The sequence below is a fragment of the Nycticebus coucang genome, chromosome 8, assembly GCF_027406575.1.
Source record: "Nycticebus coucang isolate mNycCou1 chromosome 8, mNycCou1.pri, whole genome shotgun sequence".
In the NCBI taxonomy this organism is placed as follows: domain Eukaryota; kingdom Metazoa; phylum Chordata; class Mammalia; order Primates; family Lorisidae; genus Nycticebus; species Nycticebus coucang.
The window spans coordinates 118,143,236-118,159,833 of NC_069787.1; the positions used below are offsets into that span (position 1 = coordinate 118,143,236).

Below are 16,598 nucleotides of genomic sequence, written 5' to 3' on the forward strand. Positions count from 1 at the left end.
CTCAAGGAGTAGGGCGCCGGTCCCATATGCCGGAGGTGGCGGGTTCAAACCCAGCCCTGGCCAAAAACCACAAAAAAAAAAAAAAAAAAAAAAAAGCATACACTATATTATTGGCGGCGCCTGTGGCTCAGTGAGTAGGGCGCCGACCCCATATGCCGAGGGTGGGCGGGTTCAAACCCAGCCCCGGCCAAACTGTAACCAAAAAAAAACAGCCGGGCGTTGTGGCGGGCGCCTGTAGTCCCAGCTACTGGGGATGCTGAGGCAAGAGAATCACCTAAGCCCAGGAGCTGGAGGTTGCTGTGAGCTGTGACGCCATAACACTCTACCAAGGGTGATAAAGTGAGACTCTGTCTCTACAAAAAAAAAAAAAAAAAGATTCTTTGTGCCGCCCATACTGATCATTTTGACCTCTGCTGTTTTGTTGTCATTCATTTGTCCTCTTTAACTGCTTGCTTACTTTCTGCATCTAGGGGTGACTATCACTCGGGTTTTGCACACACTAGAAGTTTTGGATCGTCACTGTTTTGACCGAACTGATTCCAGCAATTCAATGGAGACGCTTTATCATAAGATTTTCTGGGCAAACCAAAACAAAGACAACCAAGAGGTAGCTGATGTTTCTTCTTTTCACCTTTTACTTTTTTAGCATATTTTATCCTCATTCAGTATACTCTGAAAAAGTCTTATTTACAATTTGTAGCGTCGTACAAAGGCATATAAACTTTGCAACCATTTTATTATTGTGCTAAGATGATCCATGATTATTAGAATGAAATGTCCATGTCCATTGTTGTTGGCCCTTTTACTATCACCCTCCAATTTCAGTTTCAGCAGAATGTCTTTTGCGTGGTTATTAGATATCATACAATGGATTTGGTTTTAATTTAGGGGGAATGTATTTTAATATTTTGCAGAGTAGAGGGTAGTACATGGGTACATGTAGGCATGGTCTTTGCAAAATTCTTAGACAATGTATTAGGATTCTACAGAGAAATAGAACCAATAGAAAAAAACGTATATACATACATATTCATATCCGTATATATAGAGAAAAGATAGTTCTTTTAAGGAATTGGCTCATATGATCATGGGACTGGCAAATTTAAAACCTGTAGGGCAGGATGAAGACTCGGGAAACAGTTAATGTTAAAGTCTGGAATCGTGTACAATAAATGACTTACTGTACATGCTTACGTACATGGGGTTAAGATTTTAATGTATTATTACACATATATGTACTATACTGTGTAGTTATGCATATATATTAGTGAACCATTATTAATGGGGAAAGGCACAGAAGGCTTTCTTCCTCTGGGGACTTCAGTCTTTGAAGGCTTTCAAGTGACTGGCTGAGGCTCACCCACACTAAGGAGGACAATCTGCTTCGCTCAAGGTCTACTGACTGAATTGCAAGTCATATCTAAAAAACACCTTTACCGCAATATCTAGAGTGGCATTTGATCAAACAACTGGATTTTACAGCCTCACCAAATTGACACTTAATAATAATCAGACACAATTTTTATTTTATAATTTCCTAAGCAATAAATTATTTCTTTAGTGAACTGTTCTATAAACAGAATTTTCAATTTTTTTCCCTCACCCTTATTTAGGGGGAGATAAAAAGTTTGTCCTCTTTTCCCAATGAAAAGGGTTTCCGTTAGGTCTCGGAAATGCAGGGGTAAGTTTTAAGTCACCTTCCATACCTTAGTTAACTGACTCTAAGTATCTTTGATTTTTCCCACTGGCCTCTGGGCATGCATGTATGGAAAGTAGTGAAGAGATGACGTAACAAAAACACCCACCGAAAATCTTTCCCTGTCTACCTTCCTGTGAGCGTCCCTGTTCTGAGATGATTCATCTTTTTGGAATAATTTATGAGTTAACCCCTCAGTGATAGGGTTCCAGACTAGTGGGGTCAAGTAGAATCATAATGTTGAAAGCAAGGGACAGGACAGGGCCATATTTTCCACTCTCTGTGAGTCTCAGTGGAAATGCTGTGTGACTGCAGTGCAGCCCGCTGATCCTAAGGCTCTGCTTGCAGAGGCAGGATAGTGTGTTACTGTGCTCTTTTACGGTAGAAACCTTAAAGTCTGTTTGTAGTCCAGACTTTCTTAGATAAAAGGCTTTAAGAGTGCTGGGAAGTGAGTTATCTGGAAGGAAAATGGGGATACTCAAAATTAAAGGTGTCCTTTTGGGTTGTTAAGCTTCTTACACTATGCATTGAGTGAAAGCTCTATCGTTTCCTAGTGAGAGTTTTACCAAGTCCATCAAAACCACTTCAGTATTGTGGTCAGCCTGACTAACTTGGAAGTGAATGGCTAACTTCAGGATTATTGCCTCATTCTCCCACCACAACTTACACCACAGCACTCTCAAGAGAAAATGGTAATAAGGGTGTTAGGACTTTTTCAGAATAAAGTCACAGCTTTTATAGGATTCTCTCTAAAAGACAGGCATCTCCAGAGTGCATGCTTGAGATGAGCCGTTGTGGTGCTGGAAGATATCATCAGAATTTCTATTTAGATTAGAAAGTTGACACAGGCGAGGTACAGTGGCTCACTCCTATAATCCTAGCACTCTGAGAGGCGGAGGCAAGTGGATTGCCTGAGATGGGGAGTTTGAGACCAGCCTCAGCAAAAGTGAGACCCCCATGTCTACTAAAAATAGAAAAACTAGCTGGGCGTTGTGGTGGGCACCTGTAGCCCCAGCTACTGGGGAGGCTGAAGCAAGAGAATCACCTGAGCCCAAGAGTTTGAGGTTGCTGTGAGCTAGGACATTCTGGCACTTTTAACTCAGGGCACAGAGTGAGACTCTGTCTCAAAACAAACAAACAAACAAAAAAAAGAAAGATGAAAATTTTAAAAATATATAATGAATTGAATTATTATGATAGTATTGTTACAGAAGTTATGAACAAGTGTGTACTGAGAGTTTTTACTAAAAACAAAAATACTCTTTGGGATGTTCTGATAATGTTGCTGTGAACTTCCCCGGCATGAGCGACCCAGGTGCAGGACGGACCTGCCACTAGAGGGCGACATGTGCTCAGGGCTGAGAGACCTGGAGGCTCTAGGAAAACACATCTTTGGAAGAAATGTCCGCCTGGCCCTGTTTAACTATAGTTATTTTAAATAGTGACTCAACTTTGGAAAGATGTGAGTGAATTGTTGCTTTGTAGTTAATATGCTGTTTTATGAGTAAGACAAAAAACTTACATTTTTAACCTGTTGTTCAGACTGGTCACCTTTTCTTAATAATCTGGTAGAAAGGTTAACAGAGAGGACAGATCCTTTTGTAATGCTTAGCATTAATTTTAAAGTCCAGCCTATTTGTGTGCACGTGTGTTTCAGGGTGGGTATGTATATGTGTGCACATGTGATCAAATGATGACATTCTCTCTGTTTACCTGGGTTTTCTTGACAGTGGAGTCACTTTACATGTCTTGGGAATTTGTGCCTGAGCTACAGTGTTGACTCAGCTGTATGACCCTGACAGGTGGCTCCATGCTTTGCACCTTAGTGCCCTTTCTTATTAAATACACGTAAATTACTTGCCCCTTTCCTCTGTAAGGAGGCAGGAACACTTTGAGAATTATAAAGAACTATAGAAATGTGTTCCAAAATTGTTATTGTTAATAACAATATAACAACCATTACTTTATTGCATAGTAGGAACCCAGTGCGATAACTCTGTTCTGTGATGACATGTCGTATCAAGTGGTGTGATTAGGATGCAAAAACACTTCTCGCTTCTTTAAAATGAACTTCCCCCTTTTTGGTTTTGTAATTTGTGTCAGAGTTTGGACAACATGATAGATAATAATTTACTAGCCTCTGTAGTCGCAGCAGGCTGGGGGTTTGCCTGTATTGGAAGTCGTGTGCAGCTCTGCCCAGGGACAGAGCTGTCCCACATTTGGTGGAGAGACATTTGTCCCAGCCTGCTGTCCCACATTTGGTGGGGAGACTTAAATTCTGCCCCATGGAGTCTCTTTTCTCTGGAACTGCTAAGGGGAAGTCCCCTCTATTTCCTTATAGTGAGTGGGGAGGACATCTGTCCAAATGACAGAAACTAAGGGTTCTGAGGTTCTGATTTGTGTGTGTAATCCATATCAATATTTGCCCAAGTCCAGTGGAGAAGTGTAATACGCGGATGAATGCATCCGAGGGACCCACTCTCTGCGGTGGTTGGGAGAAGAGTAGGAGCCACGGCTGTGCCCCGTGTTGGAGTGTGCCAGGCCTGCGGTGGCCTTTTACTAATACCACAGGGGATATGTTTATTCCTCTGCTCTCTGCCTCTCTCCTAGCCCACCCCCCATATTCTCAGCTCCTGCTTCTGTGTCAGGGCTTGGGTGTTATGGTACAGCAGGTGAAAATAAAAACATCGGAACCCTTAAGATTTATGTGTTCTAGGTCCGTGTTGTTTGACTTTTCCTTTGAAAGTAGGGTGAGATTGTAACACTGAGGTCAGGGCTCTTAGGCGCGTGTCCCACTCATGTCTGGTGCGAGTCAGTGGAGAGGGCTACTGTGACCGGGCAGCTGAGAGGATGGGGGCTCAGGTGGCTGGGACTGTCGGTGTTTGCTCAGATGCCTGCCACTCTCCAGCCCCTACCTAGTGTGCGTTCTGTCCCATAGCCACTCACTTGTTTGTTTGTTGGGTGCTTCAGAGTCATTTCTACTCTGGCTGCTGGAGGTGGGGGCCCCTCACCTCCATGCAAGGGAGTTGTCACGTGGGCAGGGGGCCCTTCTGCTGCCAAGCACTGACTGAGTCGTCTCTGGCCACTTGCCTCAGCGCGGCAGGATGAGGAGGGTGTCTGCTCAGCCAGACAGACATGGGGCCACTTGCTTTCCTTTGGTCACGTTCCTTGGGGATGTGCGAGGACAGAGGCAGCTGATCTTTGGGTTCCTTAGGGACATGGATATAGGGGAAAGTATGCAGGTGGCAGGGATAGCTGCTTTTTCACCTCTCTCTTTGAAGCCTCAGGAAGCAAACTTTATCCTGAGTGATGAGGGAGCAGATGTGGCTGCCCAAGACAGAAGGCGTGTGCCAGCCACTGGCAGGCCGCCTGTTTTTCTGCTTTTGCCACCCGTGCACCTGAGACCCGCAGCCTGCACATTCATTGTTTAGGTTTGTTTTATGCTTAGACTGTTCATGAAGATTTCTCCGAATAGGTGCGACTAGTTCAGGCTAATTTTTTGAATGGCAAAGTGTTAGGTTCAGGAAATGTGCTTTACTCACCTGCCGGGGGACCTGGACCTGGCAGGCCTGTCTGTGTCAGTGTGGTCTGAGAAGTCTGTTTCATCTCCATAATCCAGAGGCAAAACGCTCGGTTTCTGTGCTTGTGCTGTTGATCGCTGTGCTTGTTCCATGTCCGTCCTCCCGAGTCAAGACTGTGGCTCTGTGAGGCCAGGCTCTGTGTTTCTTCCTCCTCCCAGCAAGCACATCCTTAGCCTCCAGCACCATGCATACGGCCCAACAGGTGATCAGCAGATAATTTGTTTTTTGAAGCTCATAAAACAAATTCTGGGGCAGTGAACTAAAAAAAGGGTGGCACCCCTCTAAGATTGGCCTGGAAGGGAAGGGATGGATTCAGTAATGGAATCTACGTGCTCAGCCGTCCAAGGAATATGCAAGTGGAGGGAGGTGTGGCTGGCAGGAGGCTGCCCTCTGTAAAATCAGCCCATTAGTGTGTTTCCTCTGCTGTTGAGTCTCAGTTTCCTCATTTGTAAAGTGGGCATTCTGTTCCCTGATGATGTGAAAATGACTCAAAACCATATCAATAAGCCATTTAAATATTTATAGTGCCCACCATGTAGATGGGTACATAATAAACACTGGCTGCTGTTATTACTGGTTGATATATTAAGAGAGGCAGTTAAAAACTCTGGAGAAATGGAGGGGATGGATGATCAGAGACATACACGGAGTGTCTTGGAGCTTCTGTGGACACACACATACACACACTCATGCACACGCACACACACCCATCACACAGTCTGCCAGCCCATAAAGCACAGCCAGGATCTGTCTTTCAGGGTTTCTGCATTCTTTGATTTTTGAAAGATCTTTTCCGGCAGATGAGAAGCGGTTGGAGAGGATAGACCTCCAGGATAAGGGAGCTGTAGTACTGTGTTGTGATGGAGAGGAGGTCATTTAAATGCTTAGGTCTTGCTGTTTCACCTAAAGGGGAAAGTGGCTTTCTGAAACTCAGACTGAATAGCGTCAAGCTAGGCTCAGGTCAGGCAGGGAAGAGAGACACACGGGTTAGCTTCCGAGGACCCCAGTCCAGCCAGAGCACCTCCTGCATCAGAGGTTAACACCTTTCTGACCGGATCTGCAAAGGAAGCATCGCTAGTCTTCAATATCATCTTTCTTATCTTTTAAATAAGTATATTAGTTAAAAGGCCAGTTATAGTAACATAGTTGGGAAAACAAAATTGTGTGCCAGACATTTAGAGGTTGCTATTGCTCAGAAAGGCCAGTCATGCATCGTGTAGGTGGGGGATGGACCTCTCAGTTTGTTTCTGAGTACTACAGAGGCAAGTCTTTTCGTTCTTTTTTAAAAAAAAGTTTCAGATTAATGTGAGGGCACAAACAATTAGGCATTTGTCAGGTAGAGCCCTCTTGTAGTTGCCTCTGGCACCTAAGAGGTGTGCCCCCCACCCTTCCATGGTGCCCACTAAGTGGGAGCACACCACCCCCTTCCTCTGCTGCTCTCTTCCCTCCTCCCTGCAGCCTCCTCTATCCTCCCCACAACCCGAATCGAATTGCATTTTCTCTTCTGCGGGTGTGTATTAGTTCATGTACTGGCCTCATGTTAGTATAGAGTACATTGGATACTCGCTTTTCCATCGAAGAATGTGTTCCAACTCCATCCAGGATAATACAAAGGATGTAGAGTCTTTTTTTGTGGCTGAGTAGTAATCCACGGGATACATACACCATAGTTTACTAATCCATTGCAAGACATTTTTCTTAACCTTTTTTTCAGGGAGTACCTATTAAGCTCCAGGGTTTGTTTTAGCGTCGCATCACCTAAATTCATTTTTCCCTGGACTGTGAGATGTAATGTTCTCTTTAATTCCCCGTTTTATAAATGAGGCAGCCAATGCTTAGAGGATGAGAAATGTCTTAGGTTGTCCTCTGCCTGAGTCAGTGCTGGGAGAGCAGGAATTGGAATCCTGCATTTTGCTCCAGAAGGACACTCCTAACTGGTATATTCAGTTCCTCATGCTGCTTATTTAAAAGACATCTTTATTTCAGGTCACACTATTGCTGAACAAACAAGTTTCAAATGTAACTTTGGAAAAAGGAGGAAGAAAGCTTTGTAATATTGGCACATTTATGTGGGGGAACAGTTTCTGTTATATTTTAAATGCTTCCTTGACAATTTTAACACAGTAAACAATATTTAAAAGGGAAAATTCAAATCTTCCAGGAGAGCACCTTGGCCTTGGAAGTGCACCACAGACTTTCGACCAATTTGGACCTGGTTTTGAATCTTGGCTTAGCAGCTGTTTATCTAGGTGACCTTAGACTGCTTCTCCTATTTCCTGATTTAGTGTCAGTTTCTATATCTGAGCAGTGGCCTTACTGACAGAATCCACTTCATATAGCAGCCTAAGGTAAATGTGAGTGAGCGCCAGTGGCTCTAGAGTGGGCAGCTTTGCTTACCAGTTGACTACCCTAATCCAAAAATCTGAAATGCACCAATGAGCATTTCCTATGAATGTCCTGTCCATGCTTGAAAAGGTTTGGATTTTGAAGCATTTCAGATTTTGGATCTTCAGATTAGGGATACTCGACTTACATTTTAAATATGAGAGACACAACACTTTTTAAGGACTTTGGGGGGGAGATTTTACTTTGCAATTAATGATTTATCCCATGTGTGACTTCTGTTAAGCAGTTACATTTTACTATTTCTTAAAACTCCTCTATCTTTCCCATTGGTATTATTATTTAAATGTCCACAATTTAATTGAGGGGTAGGAAGTTCATTTTTTTGGGGTTATAATACAAATTAATGACAAGTACTTGATTGAAATACTAAGAGGGATTGCCTTCAGTTTTTTTTTCTTATCTGTTTTTCCTCAGAACTGAAAGCTATTCTATTTTTAACCTCTGCTTCAGAAAAAAAGGAAGTTCCTTCTGCTTCCATGGTGTGGGCTTTGTTTTTTAGAGGTGCCTTAGAACTCCAGGTTCTAATCTCTTCAGGTGTATAAGCTGCTTGAGCAAGGACGCAAGCTTTTCTCTCTCTTCCAGCACCTGACACCTTCATGCACGTTGTGGGCATCCAGATTCGGTGTGTCTCTCTCCTGCTCTTGCGAGATCATGTTCCGTGGGTGTGAACACATTGTTCAGTTTTTTGACCTTCAGAGTGTCATGTGTGATGAGCATACATGTGTTTATATTTTCCCAAAGAGATGATAGGAGCACGAGCTCTGTTGTTTTGTTGTAGGAAGGGGATGTGGTCATGTGAGTTGTTTTGACATCTGTTGTAGTTCAGTCCATAGACCTGAAGAAATCTGTCCCCCTGCACGTTATTGGAACATTAACAGTCACAAGTTTTTGTTGAATACCATGTCTCGCCATTTTCAAAGAGAGATTAAATCTCATGTGATATCTTTAGTGGGAGAAGACGTTTAAAAAAAATTTAAATCCTCTTTTTATTCTTTTACAGCATATTTTTTATCTAAATTAGAAGATGTAGGAAAAATTAAAATCTTTTTCACTGTGGCTATGGTAGCATGTTACTGGTTAAAGTAATAAAAAGCTGATAGCAGTACTTTTAGGGTGACTTTTCTCGTTCTCTTTAATATTCTAAATATATAAGCACGTGCTTCTTCACTGGATTGGCCTTAATATTTTTGTTGATCAAATCCTCCCAATTGCTTTCTTTTTTAAATGTTTTGTTCAAACTTTATTTATTTTAATTGAATGAATTCTGTAAGAGACTCAGAGCTTCCTTTGAAATGTCTACTTCAGGTAACTTAACTTGTTTGGTTTGAGCCAATGTGCCTTTAGTTTTTAATTTATTTTTTTTGAGACAGAGTATCACTTTGTCACCCTCTGTAGAGTGCAGTAGCGTCACAGTTCACAGTAACCTCAAAGTCTTGGGCTCAAGAGATTCTTTTGCCTAAGCCTCCCAAATAGCTGGGACTACAGGCGCCCTCCACAACGCTTGGCTATTTTTTCGAGATGAGGTCTCACTTTGGCTCAGGCTGGTCTTGAACCTGTGAGCTAAGGCAATGCACCTGCCTTGGCCTCCCAAGTGTTAGGATTACAGGCGTGAGCCACAGGGCCTGGCCTTAAATGACCAAATTTATTTAAGTCAAAAGTCTTGGAATAAGCTAATTTTCATGATCTGAATTATTTGTTAAGAGTATAAAGCTGATCAGGAATTCTCATTCTGGGATTCTTGGATGCCTTTTCTGACTCTACAAACCTGAAATGTTATGTTGAATGAACGTACTTGTGTGTGTGCGTGTGTGTGTATGTGTGTGTTCTTCCATGGAGTGTGCTCACAATTATATCGTGGTACTGAGTCGATGTAGTGTAAAGTGTTAGGAATTCTCACATAAGCCTCGTGTGGGGCTGTATGTCTTTAGTCCCAGCTACTTGGTAGGCTGAGGTGGGATGATGTCTGAATCCCAGGAATTCCTGACCTGCCTGGGATCTAGACATCATGTCTCAATTTAAAAAAGAATCTTATATAGCACAGAAGTGCTAATACCCTGGCAGTTTGCTATGTGTGGGCACTTACTAAAAGCTCCCAGTTGATGATCCACCAGCCGGCAAGGATTCTCGAACTGGAAAGGCCCACTCACACAGTAGGACACCTTCCCTTCCCTGCCGACTCCCTGCTTCTATCTCCTGGGTCTTGGAATGCCTCTCAGCCTCAGTCACGGGTGCCCATTTCCAGGCTATGGCAACTGTGGCTGACGGTTCTGGCGACCTGATTCTGTTGAGGCCGGTCTAAACCCAGGTGTTGTCCTTTGTGACTGTGTCTGCCTTTAATGTCCCTTGTGATGCTTGCTGTCATTTGTCATGTCAGTTGTTTGGGGTGGAGTGGGTCTTCCAGCAGCGTCCCAGCCTCCTCTTCCATTTATTCCTCGTGACTTCTCATTAGAATGTGTCCTGTGACAGCTGGCTTGTTGGGATTGCACACTGGACCAGGTGGTGAGCGAGGGCCTTAGGGTACGGACAGTGGGTGTCCAGCTGTTCTGGACATTCAGCACTCGTTTTCCCTTTCCTTTGGGTTTTGAAATGGAGTTTCTGAGGATTGATAGGGCTGGGGTACAGCCCTGTGCAATTGAAGGCATCTGTAAGGAGACTCTGATTCTCTGGGATTGTTGCGGATTCAGCATAAGGGTTTTCTGAATAAGTGATTTCCTTTCTTGTGACTAAATTTTTACTCTTTATAGTTCAATTAAAAATGACGTGGAAGCATTTTCTAAAACAGCTCTAATAAAACATGGGGGGAAAGCCTGAAAGCTTTGGTCATTGTGTCCTTGCTCCCTGACTCTTGCTGGTGAGTGTGTCATTTGATATGGCTGGTGCCCCTTTCTTTTCGCCCTTAGGTCGCCCCCAATGACGAAGCTGTGGTGATACTGTTGTGTGAATGGGCTGTGAGCTGTAAAAGGTCAGGCAAGCACAGGGCCATGGCGGTAGCAAAACTCTTGGAGAAGAGGCAAGTGGAAATTGAGGCAGAGGTAAGTTCAGTTTTCTTTCTTCTACTTGCTGAATGCCATAATTAAAAATACTATTTTAGGAGAACACCTTTATCCTCCTTATGCTGGTTTTTGCTCTTGAGGGCAAAAAGTGAGAATGTAAAAATTCGCATAGGGGGATTCCGCAGTAAGAGCTCTGTAGCCAATAATTTATATTCCGAATGACTAATTTTACATTGTACTTTTTTTTTTCAGTTTTTGGCTGGGGCTGGGTTTGAACCCGCCACCTCCGGCATGTGGGGCCAGCACTCCACTCCCCTGAGCCACAGGTGCCACCCTACAATGTACTTTTGAAAATAAAATTTTAACATCTGATGTAGACAAAAGAAATCTCATTTTGTGAAGTTGAGATACAGAGACAATACACTTAGATACATCAACTTCTGGGCAGTTCACAGCTACATGACATTTGAGTCAATTTGGAAGTACTTTCCTGGGGCAATTATGATGATGAGATTATAAATACCAAGTTTTATTTCTTTTGAGATTATGTTCTGGCCACAGAGAGAGCAATCAAAACCTCAGAAGTAAGTTACAAAGGGAAAAACAAAGCGGACCTCGTTAAGTGTTAGTTAGCTTTTGTTGAAGGGACATTTCTTAGCGAGGCCTCTTTTCTGCCTGTAAACTTCAGCAGGGACAGTGACAAGCTTGTATATGACCAGTGCGTCCTCATCTCTCATCTGGGCCATGTAGAGGCCTCCTACCTCCTCTCTCGGCTTCTTCTCTTGTTCCCATGATCCTCTGCACAGCAGCCACTCATCTTTTCAAACTGTAAAGAGATCACACTGTCCCCTTCCTAAGAGTCTCCATGGCTCCTAACCATGGCCTGTGGAGCTTATTTTGAGCTGGCCCTCCCTTCCTTTCCCATCTCACTTTGGATCCCCCCCCCAGACCCCATCCCCGGGCATGTTGGTCTTTCTGATCCTTTAACACCTAAAATTCACTGGTGTCTTGGGGCCTCTGCTTACTATTCTTCTCCTGGGTGCTGCACTTTGCCCCCTGGTCTGTTGCACGCCCGGCGTCTTCTTGGCATTCCCATTTCAGGAGCTGTTGCTTCCTTCCAGCATTCCGAACTCAACCTGTGTCACCTCAGGGTGGTCTTCCATCACGGTGTGATTTAAAGTTTATAGCGTACACCCTCAGCCACTCTTTCTCACATCACTCTGTCACACTTTTGACATTGCAGTGCACTGGAAAGTTAGTGTGACAGCAGGGACCTCACCTGTGTGTTCAGTGGGGGGAAAAAGGAGGAATATACAGATCCATATTTTATTTATATACAAATATATAAAGAGGATTCCCTGGTAGGCACTCTCTCAGCTGACGCAGCCAGTAATCTGACTCAGGAATTGAGCTCCGTGTGTGCAGGTGCTCAGAAGATGCTTGTGACGTCCCTGGGTGAACCTTAGCTGGTTCCCTGTGTTGCTGATGAGACACCCACTTCCTATGAAGCTGTTAAGAATTGAAAGAATATTTTCACAGACATCTCTCTCTTCCTGTTGGGAAAGCCATATTTACCCAAAATAAAAGATCGTATCATTGAAATTGTTTCATGAAGATCGAGGGGTGGGGAACCTGTGGCTTTCTGATTTCAAGATTCTTCGTACCAATGGAGGCAAGAGAAGCTTCATCTTTCTCTGCTGTACACCTTTAAATGAAAGTTTTTGTTCTGTGAAATTTGGATTCAGTGAAAAGGCCGCTGTTGGCCTTACAGCTGCAGGTGGCTTATTATACAATGTGCAAAGTAGAAAAGCCTTTTATTGCTTTTTTTCAACACATTATGAGTAGATACACCATTCTCTGGTGAATTCCAGTGCATAAACTTGAGTAATTAAAGTTGAATTTCTCAAATATGTCATTGCTCTGTCTAGGTTGCCTGTGTATATTTTTGTATTTCTTTCTCTTCACTCTGTTCCAGAGCACACACTTCCTCCAGTTTCAGCGGAGGTGCACACAAGGATTACTTTGTAATTTTAATAGGCCTACATGTATCCATGTCTAAAAATGTATTCCCTCAGAGATGTTTAGGGTAGCTGATTTTTATTAAGCATCACTATCGTTCAAACTTGCCTTTTGCAAATAGGGGGTAGATTGGAGAAATAACATCTTAATATAATATTCTTAATGTAATTACTATTTAAGATTAAAGAATAAATAATGGGAATTATCAAAAGAATATCAAAAAGAATAGAAAATGAGGTTCTGATTGCTACTAAAATGTTTCCTTTCTGATCTTCTAGTACATTCTGTCCTGAAGAATGTAGAAGTTAACTTCTCTAGAGGTTTTTCATGCACTGTGGTGATTCCCAGAGGTTCTTAGAGACCCTATTGGTGAAATGTGATGATTAAGTAAAAGAATCTCATTAGAGGAATTATGTTTGCTTTCTGCTTCGACACCACACTTTCCCAAAGAGACTCATAAATAAATCCTTTTGACAAAAACACACAAGTACAAAAGAATCAAATTCAATAGTTTGTGCCCAGATATTTCCCAGGAGAACACAGTTCTTTAAACATGAATTATTTAAAGACTAAGATAATCTGAAATTATTTTTAGCAGTTTTGCATAAGGATAATGGGTAGTTTATTATACTGTTATATATGTAGAGATTATAATTCATGTGAATGCTTTTCAGGGAAGTTCTTCAAAATCATTTGAATTTGTCTGGAGCAGTTTTCTTCAGCTCTTAGAAATTATTTGTCTGTCATGTATGGTCCTCAAGTACAGAAATCTCAGTTTTACATGTTTTATTTGAGAAGTTAAATGTTAATAAAAACTAACAAATTTATGACCCAATATCACTATACTTATCCAGTATATTTAACTGAAATTATTTTTAATCTGTAGAGATGTGGTGAATCAGAGGTCTTAGATGAGAAGGAGTCTATTTCTTCAGCCTCTCTTGCTGGATCTAGTTTGCCTGTTTTCCAGAATGTTCTGCTAAGGTTTTTGGATACACAGGCCCCCTCTTTGTGTAAGTAAAGAAAGTTCTTTGTTCTACTCTACTGACCAGATGACTAAAAAAAAAAAGGCTCTTTGCTTCTAGGTCTTAAAAAAGAGATTAATCTGTTTTTTAGCTGATGTGTTTTCTTTCCCCTCATCTTATTTAAAGTTCTTGTCACTCAATATATTGTGTGTTTTACTGAGCAAAATTTTGTGGCATATTTTAATGGAGACTTTTAGGAAATTTTAAGAAGAGTCAAGCATCAAAACCTTTAAAATTTCCATATTCTAGGCAATTGTAAATTGAGCCGTGATAAACAATGTAGTGCAAATGTCCTTAAGTAAGATAAAATCATTTTTTTTTTTTCCTTCTGGGTAGATGCCTAGTAAAGAGATTGCAGGATCAAATGAAGGTCTGTTTTGAATTCTTTGAGGATTCTCCATACTGTTTTCTGAAGAGGCTGTGTTAGTTTGGAGTCACACCAACTGTGTGAAAGTGTCCCCTTCTCTCCCCCTCTGCACCCGTGTCTGCAGCTTGGTACTTCCTGATATGGGCTGTCCCCACTGATTTTCAGTTGCCACAATGTGGAGACAACCTAAATCCCCATCAACCCAGAAATGGATTAGTAAACTGTGGTACATAGATATCAGAAAAATAATATTCAGCCATTGAAAAAGATGGAGACTGTACATCTATTGTATTAACCTGTATGGAGTTGAAACACATTCTTCTTAGCAAAGCATCACAAGAATGGAGAAGCACGAATCCTGGATACTCAATAGTAATATGAAGCCAGTAGATGATGTAATACATGCCCAAATAAGAGGAAACACTCAATTCAATTCAAGATGAGGGGAGAGGAGAGATTGGTGTGCGCCCACTTAATGGGCACAATATAAGGGTATAGGGCACCCCTTCTGGGGTCAGGAACTGTACCTAACAAATGCAGATATTGTAATCTAATTGTTTATATCCTCACTCTAGTCTGAAATAAAAAAAAAAGAAACATTTTCATATTCTGATCTTTCAGAAGGCCACCTCATTCCCCCATATTTGATATACTATTTATTCCTTTAATACCTATCTTACCCAAATAAAGGAGCCAAGGTCTTGTGACATTTGTCTGTATATTGTGATTTGGAATTATCTCTTTTTAATGTTTTCTAAGTCTCTAATTTTCTAACTTTTCTGTTTTTAAAAGTGGGGAAAAAGTATCAAACAACAATCTTTTATGACCAGGGCCTTGGTACAGGAGAGAATTTGTAAAGGTGGTTGGCTGCTTTGCTGCGCCCTTTCAGATGTTCATGTCACTTCAGGCGTGTCCTTTATAGGATTGTTGGTAGGGAGTTAAGAATCTGTGAATGAGCAACCACTAGACTATGGTAGACATTTTTTATTTATTTTTTTTTGAGACAGAGTCTCAAGCTGTTGCCCTGGGTAGAGTGCTGTGGCATCACAGCTCACAGCAACCTCCAACTCCTGGGCTCAAGTGATTCTCCTGCCTCAGCGTCCCAAGTAGCTGGGACTACAGGCGCCCGCCTCAACGTCTGGCCATTGTTTGGTTGCAGCCGTCATTGTTGTTTGTCGGGCCCGGGCTGGATTTGAACCTGTCAGCTCAGGTGTATGTGGCTGGCGCCTTCGCCGCTTGAGCCACAGGCGCTGAGCCTGTGGTAGACATTTTTGAGAAGTCATTTGTGTGGTGTAGGCTTGACATTCTGAGATTTTCATTTGATAAAATGTAGGTGGGGGAATCTTAGGATAAGTAGAGATGGAACAACAGAAACATCACAAAAAATGGAAAGTGAGGGGAGAAAGAAGGTCAGAGGGGAAGGGAGAGTTGTTGGAGAAGAAAGAGGTACGTACAACGGCAAGAAATAGTATTGCTGCTGAGACCTCAGAGGAGGGACCTCGTTTCGGGTGGAGTGAGGTCTAAGGGGAGGTTCTTTGAGACAAAGGCCTCCTCCTTAATTATTTGGTGGCATTCTAGGCTACAGAGAGAGTGGTGCTAAAGCCCGGGTAGTGGTTGCGACATAGGGAGCAGTGGTGCCTGGTGAGGGAAGGAGAGAATGAAGGACTGAGGAGATCCCTGATAGCAGGAAACATGTTGCCAGGGTGGAAATTTGCAGTTGTAACTTATCTTGTATCCTGCAGGAGACAGACCAGACATTTGCACTCGACCATCTCCACTTGTGGTTTCTCTCTGGGAGAAACTTCACTCTTCGCCTTTGTTAGGTCTTGATCTCATTTACTGTCAGAGAAAGCTGCTCTGTTTCTCTGAGAGAGGCGGCTCATCACTGAATTTGGTTGTGGGTGGGAGGAAATATTTAGGCTCAGGGTATGGGGGACTGAGCTGAGTGTTCCCTGGATAAACCTTTTTGTCTCCTGTTGGTGTTTGCGAATGTGTTGGTACCAGGAATTGAGCTTTGCAAACTAGTCTTAAATTTTTTAAACATTAGCTTAAATGTTCAGATGCAAAGCTTTAGGTTACAATGTAGTTACAATATTGGAAGTTGTGATATGCATTGAATGGAGTGGTTATGAATAAGATAAAAATCCAGAACCCCATCTGTGTCCTGTATTTTCCAGTTTTCCCTTTTCTTTTCACTGGATCCCGCTATTTTTTTTCAAAGTGCCATTATAGTGGTTGTATTGAACTCTCCTTTGAAAATGTGCATACACATCCCCACCATTACGTGGACACACATTCAAGTTAGGAAAAATATACAAAATTATATACTTTAATGTGTGAATTATATAATTTACCATTTTTTATCATTTTTAAGTGTATATTTCAGTAATAATAAATAAATTTATATTCTTTTTTTTGTGGTTTTTTGGCCGGGGCTGGGTTTGAACCCGCCACCTCTGGCATATGGGACCAGCGCCCTACTCCTTGAGCCACAGGCGCCGCCCTAAATTT

General features: G+C 42.3%; 1 protein-coding gene across 7 annotated transcripts in view; it reads left to right on the forward strand.

The window, feature by feature from the left end:
- Positions 1 to 16,598, forward strand: part of MED12L (mediator complex subunit 12L) — a 337,656-nt gene that overhangs the window by 82,798 nt on the left and 238,260 nt on the right. For all 7 annotated transcript variants that reach the window (XM_053599366.1, XM_053599369.1, XM_053599370.1 and 4 more), the window contains 3 exons: positions 471 to 607; positions 10,584 to 10,715; positions 13,582 to 13,708. In XM_053599366.1, coding sequence (XP_053455341.1) covers positions 471 to 607; positions 10,584 to 10,715; positions 13,582 to 13,708 — 396 coding nt within the window. The remainder of the gene's footprint in view (positions 1 to 470; positions 608 to 10,583; positions 10,716 to 13,581; positions 13,709 to 16,598) is intronic.